Source organism: Ananas comosus, linkage group 7 (genome assembly GCF_001540865.1).
Source record: "Ananas comosus cultivar F153 linkage group 7, ASM154086v1, whole genome shotgun sequence".
Taxonomy (NCBI): Eukaryota; Viridiplantae; Streptophyta; class Magnoliopsida; order Poales; family Bromeliaceae; genus Ananas; species Ananas comosus.
In genome coordinates, this window is record NC_033627.1 from 12,725,252 (window position 1) to 12,743,678 (window position 18,427).

The following is an 18,427-nucleotide window of genomic DNA, read 5'->3' on the forward strand; positions in this document are numbered from 1 at the left end:
GCGCACAACACACGATAAAACCCGTTACACCGAAGAAACCTCCCGAGCCTTCTCTCGTTTCCCCCCTCGCGGAGCAACAATGGCGGAGAGCTCAACCCTAGTGCGAGCTCTGTGCCCTAGCCTCGTCACCTCGCGTTGCGCTCGCGGTTTACCTCTCGCAGCCCCCTCGCCTCTCCCATCTCTCCGCCTCCGCCGCGTCGGAGGAGTGGCCTGGCGAGGGCGTGGGCGAGGGGGCTCCTTTTCCGTGCGATCCATGGCGGCGGCGTCGTCGGCGTCGTCGGCGTCGTCGTCGTCGGCGTCCTTCGGATCGCGATTGGAGGAGTCGGTGAAGAAGACGGTGGTGGAGAACCCCGTGGTGGTCTACTCCAAGACCTGGTGCTCGTGAGTATCCCCAAGTCTCGTCGAGTTCTATGGTTTGTTAGTGGGAGTTGCTAGGGTTTTGATCTCTGATTTGGGGGTTTTTTTTTTGTGGGGGGAATTTGAGGTATTCGTCGGAGGTGAAGTCGCTGTTCAAGCGGCTCGGAGTGGAGCCGAAGGTTATAGAGCTAGATCAGCTTGGTGAGCACTTTGTTTTGGATTTTTTACATTTTCCTCATCATTTTTTGTGTATTATTCAGTTAATTTAGGGTTTAGTGGTTGCTATTTTCTTAATCAAGGGATTTGTTATTGTAATTATTGGTCGACTGTTCCTTTCTTGAGATTAAAATACGGAAATTGGTATGACTAAAATGGATTACCTGGATTTCCCACTAGAAATTTGATGTTTCGGATAAGCTGCTCAGTATACGCGAGTTGATTATGCATGTTTGTTTACCAATTCATTCCATGTCTTAATGTAGCATTGGTAGCTTCTCGAGAAGTGAATGGCAGTGCTTCATATGTCATCAATCGACAAATTATTAGATAAATCCTTTAAAAAGTGGACAATTTTTTTGGTTGTTTTGTGTTTACCATGGTATGCATGGCACGAATGATATGCACAACTAATAGCTCAAAAATAATTGATTAATGATTAGAGAAGCATTGGATTCTTGATCTAGAGTAAGTTAACAGATTTTGAAAGTTTGTGTTTATATGATGTGGGGCAAAAAAGAAAGCCTGTACAGTACTTGATAATAAATGTGCATATTGCAGTAAATATAGTGCAGGCATAGTATGTAGGCTTGTTTAATTGGTTAGGTGACATTGAAAGGAGAGTCATTGCTATCACTTTTAGTCCTATCATCCTCTGACCCTCATGTTTTTTCTGTCTTTTGAATTTTGTACATTAATTAGAGGCCTTAGAAGAAGGCAAAACATCTATGTTGCCATCTATATTCATGCGTGGCTCCTCACTACCAATTTATGGTGTCTCATGGTAGGTTTGTCCATTTGAACTTGTTGAGGGTTTAGGGCCTATAGGCTTAGCTTAGATAAGTTGGGTAATTGGCTAGCTTCTTTGCCGCTCAAAATGATCTGTTACTTGCACTCATTTGTTCAATTTGATGGTTTCTGTGCTCAAAGTCACATCTGCTATCTAAATGTAGTTGCCTCCTTCCACTCTGGACGCATCCTGCTTTAAATGACATAAGATGGTCTCTTTCGGTTTCTTTTCTCTTGCTATATCCCAACATATTGCTAATCATGTACTTTTAAGTATTTCTCCTTATGTTACCCTTACTAAATTATTTTGCATTGTCCTAATCACACCTTTACTTGTTAGAGAATAAGACCTACTTATTATACTTCCTTTGTGACTGTGGTATTATTTCAAGCGGTTTTTCAGACTATTTTGTTCAATTCTGAGGCAGTGACGCTTTCACATGTAAGAAGAGAAGTGGATTGTGCCCACTTCGACTCTTTGAGGAAAACCTGTATTGATTAGGCAACAGTTGTATGTAACCATGAGATAGAAAAAGAAGAAAAGTTAGAAATAGAAGTTAGACTTGTCTTCATTTTCCACTTATCCACCTTACTTTTGAGAGTAATATGTACTTCCTTCCATCATATTACTGAACACAAAAAAATACAAATTCTTGGGTCTTCCAGCCAAACATCCACAATAGGCTCTTCTTTTCATGTCAGACTGGATCCAAACCAAATACCATGTGAAATGTGTGATTGAAATTTTAAGGGATTGTTGGAGGAAGTGCAAATTTGTCTTTGTAATGTAGCTTGCAAGCTAGTAAGTGGTAAAAGTACAAGTTGAATTAGTTGGTGTTTACAAGATAGAGGAACAGAAAGAATTAACGAGGTCGCAAAGTTTCTTGCTTTTTTCTTAAAAAAGTAGGAAAACAAGAACACCGCCATCACCAAATGATGCTAACTTCATAATCTATCATGCTTGTTGGGAAAGGCCTCCATGTATGGATGAGTTAAAGAGGTGCAAATAATATGATTTTTAATCTTTTTGTGAGGAAAAGCATCCTTACAGCAAGCTTTGCCCTCAGCATCCACAATTAAGCGTTCTTGGTTTTTCACTAGTCTATTATTTAAGATCTGTTTGAGAATATTCAATATAGTGTTGATAAGTGCTATGTTAAGAAAACTTTGCACTTTCTTTGATGATATGGTGATGTCTCTGTGAAATTGTTGTCCTCTAAATATCCATAACAATGTCAAATTTATTCTCAGGTCCTCAAGGGCCACAGCTACAAAAGGTGTTGGAAAGACTGACAGGACAATCTACCGTTCCAAATGTTTTTATAGGTATGCAAGACGACTTTACCCTCGATCTTTGTGATGAATTCTAATTCTCTCTTTGAGCTATATTACTTACCAATTTGCATCTCTAGTTGGGACATATGTAGTGAAATGCATTTGATTTGTTAAGATATATGTAAATCCAGAACTAATTGATTACTGCAAAATTCAACTTCTTTTATTTTATTTGAAACGTCTTGTTCATTTATAAATAAAATTTTGGTTGTTAATAGTTTGCATAAAATTGTCAAGATAACTTTTAAAGAGGTTAAGAAGAACAAGAAACATGCTGGTGAAATGGTCTGCTTTAATTGTCTTTAATAAATTCTCTCTTTTTGATACGATCGACATAATTTATCAACTACAAAAAATATACATAATTCTCTTACTTATGGGCTTGCAAAGTAGTACTTCTATGTGTTTGCGATCCTATATATCGACGGACTATATGGTCTCATAGTCAGCATTGCTCTAACTTGACATTAATATAATTATCGTGTATCTTAAAATCTACTAATTACTTTATTTCTCATATATGCAGGGGGAAAGCACATTGGTGGTTGTACAGGTAAACAATAAATTTCCCTTTATTTGTTGATCTAGGCAACACAGTTCACTCTACAAATGATAGATTCCTCTCTCGCCAGTAATTTTTAATGCTGGAATTTCTAATAATTTGATGGGTAATTATTTGAATTAATACTGTGAAATGGTCCAAGAACTTGTTAATGGACTAATGGTTATAAAGAGTATTCTATTTAAAAATGCATAGGCTTTCTCCCAGCGTGCATTGTATCCATCTCCTGGAAATTTCGCTAGACTGAAATAAGGAAAACTCAAAAGCACAATAAGTTCAGTAGAGAATTACTGAAGAGAATAGAAAAACTATATTACACTTCTGATATATCTGAAGAGAAAGGCTGAGACATTAATCCGATGGCTTTTTTGATGAACTTGTTTGCTGCAGATACTGTAAAACTTTACCAGAAAGGAGAGCTAACTCCTTTGCTGTCGGAACTAAACATTGGCGCCAAGACCTGGCAACAGCCTTAATACAGGTCTAGTATCGGATTTGATGATTTGGAAATACGGTGCCGGTTTTTCTTGTAAATCCAATTTAACTCACCGTAGCTTGTAACTTTATCTGCGCAAGATATTACCGAATTCCATATGTTTTTATCTGTATTTTCATTAGATATATTGCTGTCTAATTTTATCAACTCGGTCCCAGAAACAATAGAAAGTTGCTCAGTTTTACTATAATTTTAATTTGTTGTAGTAGTTGCCCTTGAACTCTCGACAAATTGCTATTTGATCTTCTGAGTGTTTTACTCAATTCTTTAGTTGCAATGTGTTTACTCATCATGGGTACCAAATTTGGATTACTACTACTATTGCTACTACTATTTTGGGAGCAATTAGACAGCTTTTTTTCCCGAGCAATTCTCAGACCTCGTTTACAAAGTCCAATTGGGCTAATGCGTTTCATACCATCTGAAGAATCTATTTCTAACAATTTTTTTTTTAAGATTTAAACCTCTATCAGTAAGGTTTCGTTTGGGATTGCAGTACGTACGATGAGAAAGTACGATAGAAAGTATTATGTTTACTTTTTTATGTAATATCATGTTTGGTGTACTATAATGAGTTGATTATGATATATTTTTTATTACGATTTTACTGTAAAGCGGAAAAGCATATTTGTATATGCTTCTGTCTCCCTTTTATTTTGCTTTTTAGTATTAGATGGGTCTTGATATCAAATGCCCGAAAGCATCGGTTATTATGTAATTTGTGAGAAATAAGTGTTAAATGCTTATGAATTTCAGGAGTTATTTGGTTTAGTGCGATTATAAATACAGTATAATTGGAGGCACGTGCTGGTGAAGATGTGCAACTTTATTTTATTTTATTTTTTTGTTCTGTGGCTCGTAGTTGAAACCTGCATTGGCAGATTTTGTTATATTATATATATTAGTAAGATTAATCTTAAAGAATGAAACAAATATATATATATATATATATATATATATATATATATATANTATATATATATATATATATATATATATATATATATATATATATATATAGAGTTGAGCTAGGATACTTTTACAAGTATCACCCTCATGGTGCTATTAGGTTTTTAGCTATTGGATCTACTTCTTAATTACTAATAGTCTTTGGATTAAACACTATTTCACCTACTATCATCATCTCAACCTCACATCTCTCCATCTAAGGGCTAAAAACACTAAAGCACCACCCCCATGGAACTTGTAAGTGTATTCTAGCTCCACTCATTCTCTCTCTCTCTCTCTCTCTCTATATATATATATATATATAGAGAGAGAGAGAGAGAGAGAGAGAGAGAGAGGTCTTGTGTGCTATTAGGAGCACGGAGGCCTCCGTACTCCTAAGCTGTTTTTTATGATAGAGCTTCTGAATTGACGATCGGCTCCGTTAGACTTGATCTAACATATTTGAAGTATTTAGAAAATAAATTTTGTGACTTTTTGATATCATTTACCTAATGATCAAAAGGGTTCAAAATCAACGGCTGAAAAAAAAAATCTTACAAAAAGTGGTGATATGGTATTAAAATTTTTGATCAAACATATTGATTTTGCTGTAAATAGTATACAAAATATTATATCAAAATTTTATCTGATTTGAATATTTCTATATCGTTAAATTTGCAAACGGTATACATTAATCATTAAAAATTATTGATTTTGAACTCGTTTGATCGCTAGGAAAATAATACCGAAAAATTAAAAAAATTATTTTCCAGATAGCTCAAATACATTAGATAAAGTCTAACGGAGCCGATCGTTGATTCGGAAGCTCCATCATCGAAAACGGTTTAGGAGCACGAAGGTTTCCATGCTGATAATAGCATGGTTTAGGAGCACGAAGGTTTTCATACTCTTAATAGCACTAATGACTTGGTGCTATTAATAGCATGTTAGCCTAGTTCTATATATATATATATAGAGAGAGAGAGAGAGAGAGAGAGAGAGTAGGGCTAGAATACTTGTAAAAGTATCATGGGGGTGATACTTGTGTGTTTTTAGCCCTTGGATGGAGAGATGTGAGGTTGAGATGATGGTGATAGGTGGTGGTAGGTAGAATAGTGTTTAATCCAAGGGCTAGTAATAATCAAAAAGTAGATCCAATGGCTTAAAACCTAATAGCACCATGATGGTGATACTTGTAAAAGTATCATAGCTCAACTCTCTCTCTCTCTCTCTCTCTCTCTCTATATATATATATATAGAGGTGAGGTATCTAAAATGAATATTCGATAAACCTAGGTGGGGTATCTAAAATTTTTTGTAAACAATTTAACGAAATATTAATGAACAAGCTAACGAAAAGATAAAAATGAAACCACATGACACTAATTTAATATATTTTAAACCACATGGTACTAGGGTGAGAAAATACGAAACCACGAAGGTGACATTTAAAGTTTACCCTAAAATATGTTCTTCATAGTTTTCATTGCTTTTAGAATTGCTCTACTTGTGGTACTTAAAAGTGGAGCCACCAAAAGATTCGAAAATTTAAAAAAAAAAAAATGAAAAAAAAGGAAAAGACAAAGGGGGCCTTTGAAGCCATTATACATAGTAAGACCCCATTGCTAACTATGGCTATATATTTAAAAAAAGAAAAGAAAAAAAAAAAAGCTGCTCTGAGCAATATGTAATCACAGTTGATTTGATGTAACATCATTTCCTCTTTCCACTCTGGAGAGTTTAAATAAGAACAAGATTTAAGTGCACTGTGCATGTGGGAGTACAAAGTCCACACTGCTAAAAAGATATTGAAATAATTAATTGGCCAATTTACATAAAAATTTTACAGATTTTGAGATTTGGTAAAATCGGATCGCTTTTTTTAATTTTACAGATTCAGATCGAATTTTCAGAACTATATTATAATTTTTTGTGAAATTTTTATTTTCAATCGTTAATTTTGAACCCTTTCAATCACTAGATAAATAATATCGAAAAATCATAAAATTTATTTTCTAAATATTTCATATATACTAGATTAAGTTTATCGGAGCTGATTATCGATTTGAAAGCTCCATTATCGAAAACGGCTCAGGAGCACGAAGACCTCCGTACTCCTAATAACACACAAGACCTACTATATATATATATATATATATATATATATNGGAATTCACTGTCCCATCATAATTTTTTTTAAAAAATATTTTTATTATATTTCTCTTTTAAAAAAATATATGATTGGTATAATATTAGATGATTTAATGTGACTATTATATTGTAGACTTCCTTCTTATACGGGCATAGTTTACTATGCAGGTATTAATCCTCTAACTGCAGTTCCAAAAACTACTGTATTTTATAAATTATAGGGAAAACTTCAAAAACCCCCCTGTGGTTTCGTGCTTTCTCACTTTAGTACCCTGTAATTTAAAACGTATCAATTTGCCCCCCGGTGGTTTCGTTTTTCTCTTTTTGTTATCAATTTTATTATTATTTTTTTCTTAAATCAGTGACAAAGTTAAAAATTAAAGGATACTAAAGTGAATATTCGATAAATATAGATGGTTATCTGAAATTTTTTGTATATAATTTAATAAAATATTAACGAAAAAGCTTCTGAAAAGATAAAAATAAAACCACAGGGGGGCAAATTGATACGTTTTAAACCACAGGGTACTAAAGTGAGAATGCACGAAACCACAGGGGGGTTTTTTGAAGTTTTCCCATTATTATAACAAATCAAATAAAATTTTTAGATTTGTCCATACTTGTACTAGTAATTCAATCTAAGATCAAATATTCATATACATTATTATATAATACCCTTAAAATTTTTTTATCTAGATTTGGGTCGGATACAAATAAAATTCATATCCGAACCCAACACTTTGTATAAATCCAATCCGTAACCCACGTTAATAATTTAGTCCCTAATTAGTCCCTAATCCAATAACAACCACACAAATCCCATCGCCATCGCCATTAATGAAGCTCCGAATCCACGCGGCGTCGCCAATGTCGAAACCCTCGATCGGGGAGGGATCGAATCGGGGTTGCGCCGAGAAATTAGGGTTTCGATAGGGCGGAGATGGATTGGTGGAGGTGCTTATGGGAGGGGCGAGAAGGGCGCTCCTCGAATCCTCCGCTTCGCGAGCCCGAGCCCTTCTCCCTCCCCTCCCCGATCCCGCATTGGCCTCGAGGTGCGATTTTTCGATTCAAAATTTGAAGTAATTACTGCGAATTTTAATTAGTTTTTCTTTTGATTTGCTTTGTAGCTTAGTATTTGACCAATTTGCATTATATTTTTTGATGATCGCATGATTCTTTTGGTTCAATCGTGTAGAATTTCTTGGGCATATTTTTGGTTGTTTTTTAATATCTAATTTACTCTTTGGAGAGGTGAATGATTAGAGGATTAGATTTTAGATTTATAGGTATTGAAATCAAATGGTATTTATTGTAAAAAAATTTTTAAAAAAAACTTAAGCTACTAGAAAATAAAGCTTCGATCATTTGTACTTAGACACTTCCACTCGGTTATAGAGGGATTTTAATAACAAGCAAAAACATGCAAAATTTTTAAAATAATAATAATTAGAAGCATAAATTACAGTTTTGGTCCTCAAACTATGAGGCTCTTGACACTTTAGTTCTCGAACTTTAATTTGTTGCAAGTTCTAGTTTGAACTATGAGGTGCGTGACACTTCGGTCCTTAAACTTTAATTAGTTGCAATTTCTGGCTCAAACTATGACGAATGTGATATTTTAGTTCTCGAAACTTTCTAAATTGTAACAATATCTTACTTAATGATGCAAAGATAAGTAAAATTCTATATTACTTCGATATTAGTAATTTATCAATAATTGTTCAAAACAATTGAGTTGTGGGAGTTGATTGTAACAATTTAGAAAGTTCGAGAATTAAAATATCACGAGCCATATAATTCGAGTCAGAAATTACAACTAATTAAAGTTCGAGTACTAGAGTGTCACGAACCTCGTAGTTCGAATCATAAATTATAATTAATTAAAGTTTAAGGGCTAAAGTGTCACGCGCCTCATAGTTTGAGGACCAAAAGTGTATTCCCTAATTAGAAAGGAATTAAATGCTACTAAACATCTGGTTGGACATGTCTATGTATAAAATTTGCACATATTAAAATATTTGATATTAGAGAAATATAGAACTAGAAAGCTAAAAAAATCAATGCGCACATCTTAGATGGGGGCTTTGCGCAAGGAATTATATGCATTGGCGATCTTGAAGTTGTTAAAATAACGAAGTTTGAGCGCGTTTGGAGCTACCGCTCGTCGAAGCTGGAGAGCAAAGGAGCAGCATTGTACAAACCGATCGAAATACCCGAAGGATTCTTCGTCCTCGGTCATTACGGCCAACTAAATGATCGACTTTTGCATGGTTTCGTTCTTGTCGCGAGAGAAACTTTTTCCTCAAAAGAAGTAGATCTACCGGCGCTTCAGAGACCCCAGGACTACACGTTTGTTTGGAGTTCAAATGATTTGCAAGAAGATAACTATGAGGGAGAAAGCGGCTATTTTTGGCTCCCTTGTCCTCAAGAAGGCTATAAAGCCGTGGGCTTTTTGGTCACGAGAGAACCAAATAAGCCCTCGCTCGATGAAGTCAGATGTGTTCGATCTGATCTCACTGATAAATGTGAAGCTCACAGTTTGATCCTTAGTGTTCAATCGGAGTCTTCCGACCTCCCTTTTCGAGTATGGAGCACAAGACCTTCCGAAAGAGGAATGTGGGCGAAAGGTGTCCCGGTAGGATCATTCTCATGTAGTACTTCTGAAGAGGACCTAACAATTGCTTGCTTAAACAACATTCACTTGAATCTATCCGCGATGCCTAAACTCGACCAAATCAATTCATTGATCAAGCATTATGGTCCAACCGTGTTCTTCCACCCTAAAGAGCTTTACTTACCTTCGTCAGTTTCGTGGTTCTTCAAGAATGGAGCTACTCTTCATAAGAAAGGGGAAGATACAAAAGGAGAGGCCATCGAACAGGATGGCACAAACCTCCCACGAGGTGGGGATAATGATGGAGAATACTGGATAGATTTACCCAATGATGATCGGAGTACTTATCTTAAGCTCGGCAACCTCGAAAGTGCGGAGCTTTATGTTCATGTTAAGCCCGCTTTAGGCGGTACTTTTACCGATATCGCGATGTGGGTATTTTGCCCCTTCAATGGCCCTGCGACCCTAAAGATCGGCGTTATGAATTTTCCTTTAGGCAAGATTGGACAACATGTAGGTGATTGGGAACACTTCACTTTGAGAATAAGTAATTTCTCGGGCGAGCTATGGAGTTTATACTTCTCACAGCACAGTGGAGGGGCATGGGTGGATACCCCTAACTTGGAGTATGTTGAAGGAAACAAAGCTGTTGTGTATTCATCGAAGAGTGGGCATGCTAGTTTCCCGCACCGCGGCAACTACCTGCAAGGGTCTCGAAAGCTCGGAATCGGTATAAGGAATGATGCAGTTCGAAGTAATCTTACCGTGGATTCGAGTGTTAAGCATCGAATTGTCGCAGCTGAGTACCTTGGAGATGTTATAGATGAGCCTTGTTGGTTGCAGTTTATGCGAGAGTGGGGGCCGAAGATCGTGTACAATTCGAGGACGGAGCTTGAGAAGATACTTAGCTACTTTCCTTTCAATCTTAGGTACAAGATGGAGAGGATGTTTAATAAGCTTCCACCCGAGTTGTATGGGGAGGAAGGGCCAACAGGTCCTAAGGAGAAGAACAATTGGGTTGGTGATGAAAGAGGATAGATTTGTTGCTCTCTTTCTCACATTGATTTTTTGATGCATTTGAGTATTACATCAGCATCCCCATATTGGAGATGGGACATTAACCATTTTAGTGCATAGTAAGAGCTAGAACTGCTTCACATATCGGGATGGGAATCGGAGAATCGGAGATCGGTTTTCTCGAATGATATTGTATATAATTCTGATTTTCTTGTTGGCTGTGAAGCAGTGAATATAGATATTGTAAAACTGGATTTATGTACTTCCACATTCCATTAATTAGTTTTGTTATTGTACACTACAAAGAGATCTTCTGAATTATATTGAGAGGGTGACAAATTTAGGAATTTAGGATTTATTGTTGAGTAGATATAAAAATCAAGTCTCCTCATTGCTTTTGTACAATTGAGGATTTATAGGTGTCAATTTGTCTGAATAAAGTTGAACTCTTTAAGCAGCAGATGTTAGAATACAGGGGAGGACTTTTTTCTTTAAAACTTTTTGAGAAGAGAGGACAGATTGTTACTCTTTTAATTGTTATACTAGTTAAGCTGTATACTGTAATGAAATCAATTAGTGTTGAACTTAAATTTAGGGAGATTGTGTAAATAATTGAGTCCAGTTAAAGTACTTTCGGAAGCACGAAGGCTTTCGTTCTTCCAAATTATTTTTGGTGATACGGTATCTGAATTAATGATCGAGTCTGTAAAACATAATTTACACTATTGAGAGTATCTAGAAATCAAAATTTAAGATTTTTTTGGCATACTTAGCTAGTGGTTGAAAGGTTGTGACACGCTTATAAATTTAACAGTTTAAAACAATTTAAATCAGGTAAAAGTTTTATATTCCCAGTATTTAGAGCAAGATTAGTGCTTCTGTTTTGAAATTAAAGTCTTGTTTCATTATTTTTAATATATTTTTATTTTTAACTATTTATTTTGTGACTACTCATTCACTTAGTAAATGATGTAGAAAAATCATAATTTTGATTTTTACATATTTTCAATTATGTAAATTTTGTTTATAAAAGTAGATCATCAATTCGGACAACCCATCACCAAAAATAATATAAAAATAAGTAATTCTATTATTAGGTGTAATGGGCTGGGCCCCCAATCATAGTTTGAGGCCCAAAGAGAATAACACACCTTAATGGACCTTCCCAAGATGTTGTATCCATGTATGTTACCACAACTAATATTTAGTGATTCATTATGTCTTTAAATTAAGAAAAAAAAAAGGAGAAAAATCTAATCTGATATATGTAATCTATTATCTATACTATCTAAAATGCCTACGTACAAAAACATTATGAGGTGTTTAATAACCTACTTTTAAGGTATCAAGTAGTCTCAATAATAAACAGTAATGTAAGAGCCACATTGTTTTAAAACCATAGAACACATTAAATTACTGTGGGATTTGTAACCTATTAAACGTTTATAGTGATGATATAAACAAAGGCAAATAGGCTTAGCGCAGCTATGATACCATGTATGTGACCTTAAAGATCAATTTCTGAATTAATTTTTTCTTTTTTATTTGTTCTTTCCTTTGGCTCCATGAAACATATTTCTTGCATCATGATTAATCAATAAGAAAGTTTTTCTACTACACAGTGCCTGGGTCATAGCTTATTTGCTTCATTCTACAATATCAGGAAATGCTCAACCTTCCATATTCTTCTCTAATAATCTACAGAAATGTAGTGACCACACAAATACATATATAGTATTGATCTCTTAGGCCAAGTTCGGAAATTCGTTCCCCAAATTCAACTGATTTGATATTCTCAGAGCCTTCAAGAGAAATTCGAAAGTGCTTTAAAGCTCTGCTCCAACAATGTTACGAAATAAGGCGATAGTAGGACCAGAGAAACATCCCCCGATTATTCCTATTGCAATGTTCAGTTTTAAGTATTGTTATACAGCTCCCAAAATGCTGTACTTACGAACCACTGATAGTCTCGACAGCTTTGATTAGTTCGTGCATGCAGTTCAAAGTGTCAGATGGGATGATCGGCACACCAACAGCCTACGAAAGGCTGTATGCGGGGTGTCAAAAGCATTTTCGTTCTAGCATTCGATCGAGGAGCAGAGCTTCAAAACAATCGAATTTTTCAGAGACGCGACAGTATCCAAAACAGTTGCATCGGAAGAATGCGAACTCAAAACTAGGCCTCAGAAGCACTTCTTCCCTCTTCTTTTCGTTTCATTTCCGCGCCCGCCCCCCCCCCGCCCCCTTACTTTTCTTTTCACATGCGTAGGCCCCTGGAAAGAGACCTTCTAGTGCCTCTATGGTTCCTTTTACTGTAGCTGAGAATTCTCAGGCTCTGCCTGAGGATATCAATCTCCCTGTCCCTTCTCACCCCCTCTTTCTCCATTGATGATATCTTAAGCCTGAGAAATTCCACTGTCTCATCTCTGGCTTTTAGCTCCCTCTGCAGTGCTTCTATCACTCCTTGCTGTTGTTCTGCTGCACCCCAGCAGAATCTCTCCCCTGTCAAAGTTTAGTTATGCTTCAATGAATGAGGGAATGATTGCATGCACAAACACATGGAATCTAATCTGAAATGTAGTACACTTCATTGTACCTTTTGAAGTGGATGCATCAATTTGAAAAAGATTAAAAGTTTAATCGTATAATATTCCAACCTTTCATTACTGCTCTTGGCTCCTGATTTTTCTTTTTGTTTGTCAAAATTTTAGTTAGCTAAAGATTCGATGGTCGGTATCCGACATCTCATTTTCAAAGCCTAATTACTTCACAAGCAAGTGTCCAAGCAGAATTGAACCGACGAACTCTCCCTTACAAGGGAGGTGTTTTACGACCCATACCAACGAGACTATTAGCGGTACACTGTATGTTTTTATGGATACTTTTAATGAGAGTTATAAAAGTATATATGAAATAAACACCAAGTGGACTAAATGGTCCCCCAACTCTCTCTAAGTCCCAAAAACTTGAAAGAGAAAATAGTGAAATACCCAACATCTCTTACTTAATGAGTGAGGTTCACAAGTGACATTGTTGTTGGCCCACTAGTAGATTAGAATTTACCATTCACAAATCAGTTCATTGAATTCATAGTTTCTGTTTGCTTAGTAAATGTGATATAAAATTAGTAAAAATAAGGATAAACTTCAATTTGGTTTAGTTCATTTTTACTTTCATCTGTGGCTCAGAAAACTGCACTTAGGTTGTTTTGTGATTTTATCTTTATTTTTAAGTAATTCTTTTTTTCAATAGTTATATAATAGTTAAGTGCAAATTTTTAAACCACGGAATGGCAAAGCGAAATTGAGCTAAACCTCAGGGTATTTAAAGACAACTTTGCAAACCACTGGTTGAGAAAATGAAAATGAGCTAAAATACATGAGAGCAAATTGAAGTTTACCTAAAAATAACTCCAAATATTTAATACTAGATAACAGAAAGAATTTCAGCCTGTATATAACATGAAGGTATCTCCACGTATTAGCTTAAACTTTTGGATTAATTTCGACTCCTTTCAATGAGCCCCAGATCTCAATGATTCAAAATTATAATTGATTATGAATTAATAATTAAGATGTTATATCACATCACATCAGTGATATGCCAATATTTAGTCAACTAAATTAGATTGTGAAACTCTATTGTAATAATTCTGAAAGCTCGAGCCAAAATTTGAAAACCTAAGTGTCAAACGTACAATTTACCGTAAAGTAAATTAGTTAAAATTTGGTAGATCCATATGGTTAAAAGTTTTTAACAAATAACACACACTTCTCCTCAACTTGGTGGATAAGTTTAGTAAAAGCACTACAAGATAAGGACAAAGTCATATAAGGATAGTACTACTGAATACCATCTGGTCCCCAAGGATTGTACTAGCGAACACCATCTGGTCCCCCTATATATTAATGTTGTTGAAATCCTCTATATATATATATATATATAGTCCGGCTGTGATACTATCGATAGCACCAAGCGCTAGGTACTATCGAGTTTTCTGCCGTTAGATTTAACTCTTTGACTATTTTTATCCGTTATATTATACTATTCAATTAATAACTCACTCAACACTAGGAGGTCCGCATCATTTTAACCGTACATTTTTTCATTTAAGAGCTGAAAATCTAATAACATCAATAGCTTGGTGCTATTGACAGTATTCTAGTTTAGTTCTATTTAGAACAAGATCTATACTCTCGATCTTGATTATAAGATTCATATCATCACTTTTTATAGAATATTCATTCTCAGCCGTTCATTTTTGTGTCCACTTGATGGACAAGATAATAATATCGGAAAAATATGAAATTTGATTTCTAGATGATTCAAGTAGTATAGATCATATTCAACAGTGACGATCATCAATTTGGTGGCTTCATCATCGAAAACAAATGGATGGTAACGGAGCCCGTTTGCTACCGATAATATTCTAGCTCAACTCTCTCTCTCTCTCTCTCTCTCTCTCTCTCTCTCTCTCTCTATATATATATATATATATGACAAAGTAATTTTTTGACCATATATTCATCAATATATGGTCAGAGAAACAAACAATTTTTTTTGTCACGGTTAGAAACAGCATCATTGGATCGTCCGTAAAAGCCGTGTGCTTTTTCCTCGTTTTTTTTTCTTTTGGAATTTCGAGCACTCTTTGTTGGTCTATTATTGTAAATATGTAATGTAACTGTGAAAATGATTTAATTTAATTTAAATCCTATAGTTTGAGATATGTAGTTGGGCTCCTCTGTTTTGTGTTATTTACTAATTGTTTTTTTTTTTTTTAAGAATTACAATATTTTCCAACATTTGTCCAGGATTTTATTTTTAACCTAATCCTTTAAATTTTTACAATTTTATTTCTATTTTTTTTTTTNAACTTATAACCCACTATTTTATGGGCATTATATTTATACTAATTATAACTAAAATATGTTGATCAAATTTTTTTGAGAGAGAGATAGGTAGCACGGTACCTGCTTCGTTTATTTTATTTAGAAATAAACTTAGCTGAAAATGTGAATCAATTAGGATTCGAATTTAGGTCTCGGATACCAACCACTAAGTCCTTTGCCACTTGCTCTAGGGACGGTCGGTATTTTATTTCTAATATTTACTATTGGTTTTAAGCAAATAGATACCCAAAACAAATAACTAATATTCTTCTATTTTGACTAAATATGTAACACCCAATATTGGCAATTAACTGATATATGTATTTTTTTAAGAAAATCCTTCTATATTAATATTATCAAAAATTAATTATTAGCACTTTTAAATAAGCATAGAATGAAATGTTAAATTATCGTGCCCTTTGAAATAACAAATCAAATTTACAAAATTTTATTTTATTTTCGAAAATAAAAATTTATTAACATATTTTATTTTTATTCTATTTTTTATTTTTAAGTTTTATTCTATACAAAATATCAAAAAAAAAATTATCACTAAATTGTAGATTCATTTGTACATACTAAATCAAACAAACTATATAAGATTAAGTAGAAAAAATCGAACTTGCAAATTTTAAATACCTGTTTCAAAATGCAGAATAATTCAAATAATTTTGTTGCATTTTTACCTAAAATAATAAATAACTAAAAAAAAATCTCTTTATCGTGGTGATGAGGTCATCACCCTCGGCTTCAATGGCAACGTACTAAAGTCAAAATATCATTAAATTCTAATTTATAGGTACCAAAGCAATAAATTGTAATAGCAAGTACATAAATCAAAATGTGTAAAGTTTATGTACTTCTTTTCAAAATGGTATAGTTTTAATAATGTTAATGCATTTTTATCTTTTAAAAAAATAGTTAAATTACACCTTTTGGTACTTAAACTATAGGAAAAACTTCAAAAACCCTCCTTGTGGTCTTAATTTTTTTCACTTTAGTACCCTGTGGTTTAAAATGTATCAAGTTAGTACATTGTGGTTTCTCACTTTATCACTTTAGTACCCTGTGGTTTAAAGTGTATCAAGTTAGTACCCTGTGGTTTTGCATTTTATCACTTTAGTATCATGTGGTTTTGATTTTGTATCAAATTAGTACCCTGTGGTTTTTTAAACTATAGGGTACTAAAGTGATAAAGTGTGAAACCACAGGGTACTAAAGTGATAAAGTGCAAAACCACAGGGTACTAACTTGATACACTTTAAACCACAGGGTACTAAAATAAAAAAGTGTAGAACCACAGAGGGGGTTTTTGAAGTTTTCCCTAAACTATAATAAGGTGAGCGCGTAAATTTTTATTCAGTTTATATCACAAAATTTATAAAATATTGTAATTAAATCTCACATTTTATCTTAATTGATTGAATAATAACGTATTGCTGATACGATAAAAATATAATATTTTAATTATTATTAGGCCATCAATTAAGATATTATTTTATAAATAGTACATCACCTATTTAGTTAACTAAATTATACCAGGCCAATTCGAGTTTTAAATAAATTATAAAAAAAATAAAAAAAACATATAAAAATTATAGAAATAATGAATCATTTTGAGTTAGCTACTAAATGTTTCAAAACTTTAATTTTACGATCCAACATTTCTTTGTTTGATTTGAGTGCGTCACTTGAATGCGTCGTTTTTTTTTTACATGATTTTAGTTAATATATACTCCACATAATAATTTTTATAATGATTTAATTAATTTAAAATTTTAAAGTCAAAGTTCTGTCGAACCACTCCGACCAAACGAACTTAAAAAAAATGGAATTGCCAGATCAAAATAGTTCATAGTTTAGACAAGTTCGTTCTGTTTGAGGACCAAAAATTCCTAGATCTTCATTGTCAGAGAATCAGAAGAGAAATTCAGCAGCTCAAGAAGAAGAAGAAGAAGAAGAAGAAGAAGAAGAAGAGGTGAAGTAAGTTGATACCTTGGTGATGGGTTCTCTGGATGAGATCATCAAGCTCGGCTTTAATGGCGAGGTAGAGCTGCTTCCACTTCTCGACGGCCTCCTCCCTCCTCCGCTGCTCCTCCTTCATCCTCTCCACCATCGCCAGCTGCTCCTGCCGCTGCCGCAGCTGCCGCTGCTCTTCTTCCAATTCTCTCATCCTTTTTTCTCCTTCTACGACTACTACTACTGCTTCTCCTTCTTCTTGCACATTAGAACGAGTTGTTTTCTTCTTCTCCTCGCCCTGCAGCTCCTTGACGCGGCTGCGCAGCCGCGCCGCCTCCAGGAGGAGCCGCCGCCGCTCGCGCCGCCATTCCTCCTCCCGCCCCGCGAACGCCCGCGCCTCCGCCTCCCTCGCCTTCCTCTCCCCCTCCCTCTCCCCCTCCAATTCTCTCATCTTCGTCTCCAGCTCCCTACTCCTCCCCATCACCTGCCCCATGATCTCCCCCCCCCTCTCTCTCTCTCTCCTCTTCGTCTTCGTCTTCTTTGTAGGCGTAGGTTTTATGGAGGAGGGAGTGGAGGAGAGTACGGGGAATGTGGGAATGTGGGAGTGGGGAGAAGGGCGTAATAAATAAATGAGAGTCTCGTGTGGAGAAGGGAAATGCCCTCCAATGCTACGTGCTTTTGAGACCGAACTGTTTAATGACATACTCGCCGGACTTGGTCCGCCGAGTCCTACAAATATGTAAAAAATAAACAGCTTTCTCAACAAAAAAAAATCATTAAGCAGAATTATCTAAGACTAGAACTCTTAATCCGACTTAAGTATTTTGGGTGATGGCACGACCAAAAAAGTTAAGAGAGTTAAGAATGCTAAAACGAGAGTAGTCTTAGGACGGATGATCTCCTGAAAAATTGGGGCGTCACATACAATACATCATTATCTCTCTATTTCTAAGATCGGTCATAATCAGATTTGCTAGATATATAGTTGTTATTTTATTGTGAATATAAATAATTCATGGGGTTCATGGATGATGATGTGGTGGGAATGATCTAGTGGGTTCTCCTTGTGACTGCAAAGGATCCACCCTTTT

The 18,427-nt window shown here is 35.0% G+C and overlaps 3 protein-coding genes across 3 annotated transcripts; 2 read left to right on the forward strand and 1 right to left on the reverse strand.

Moving 5' to 3' along the window:
- LOC109712322 (monothiol glutaredoxin-S10-like) lies at window positions 1-4,025 on the forward strand. The gene is made up of 5 exons (XM_020235822.1): window positions 1-381; window positions 485-558; window positions 2,614-2,688; window positions 3,224-3,250; window positions 3,650-4,025. The coding sequence occupies exons 1-5, from the start codon at window positions 80-82 to the stop codon at window positions 3,733-3,735; spliced, it is 564 nt and encodes a 187-aa protein (XP_020091411.1). The 5' UTR covers window positions 1-79; the 3' UTR covers window positions 3,736-4,025.
- Window positions 7,598-10,836, forward strand: LOC109712997 (vacuolar protein sorting-associated protein 62-like). The gene is made up of 2 exons (XM_020236900.1): window positions 7,598-7,906; window positions 8,930-10,836. The coding sequence occupies exons 1-2, from the start codon at window positions 7,795-7,797 to the stop codon at window positions 10,504-10,506; spliced, it is 1,689 nt and encodes a 562-aa protein (XP_020092489.1). The 5' UTR covers window positions 7,598-7,794; the 3' UTR covers window positions 10,507-10,836.
- LOC109712462 (vicilin-like seed storage protein At2g18540) lies at window positions 12,042-17,828 on the reverse strand. Its single transcript, XM_020236033.1, has 2 exons — window positions 17,373-17,828; window positions 12,042-12,987 (listed from the first exon to the last, which is right to left on the reverse strand). The coding sequence occupies exons 1-2, from the start codon at window positions 17,815-17,817 to the stop codon at window positions 12,743-12,745; spliced, it is 690 nt and encodes a 229-aa protein (XP_020091622.1). The 5' UTR covers window positions 17,818-17,828; the 3' UTR covers window positions 12,042-12,742.

Coding starts and splice junctions, on each gene's coding strand:
- LOC109712322 (XM_020235822.1), top strand. CDS start 80: ATGGCGGAGAGCTCAACCCTAGTGCGAGCTCTGTGCCCTAGCCTCGTC. Junction 382..484: donor TACTCCAAGACCTGGTGCTC/GTGAGTATCCCC, acceptor GGGGAATTTGAG/GTATTCGTCGGAGGTGAAGT. Junction 2,689..3,223: donor CGTTCCAAATGTTTTTATAG/GTATGCAAGACG, acceptor TCATATATGCAG/GGGGAAAGCACATTGGTGGT.
- LOC109712997 (XM_020236900.1), top strand. CDS start 7,795: ATGGATTGGTGGAGGTGCTTATGGGAGGGGCGAGAAGGGCGCTCCTCG. Junction 7,907..8,929: donor GATCCCGCATTGGCCTCGAG/GTGCGATTTTTC, acceptor CGCACATCTTAG/ATGGGGGCTTTGCGCAAGGA.
- LOC109712462 (XM_020236033.1), bottom strand. CDS start 17,817: ATGGGGAGGAGTAGGGAGCTGGAGACGAAGATGAGAGAATTGGAGGGG. Junction 12,988..17,372: donor CCAGAGAACCCATCACCAAG/GTATCAACTTAC, acceptor AAACTTTGACAG/GGGAGAGATTCTGCTGGGGT.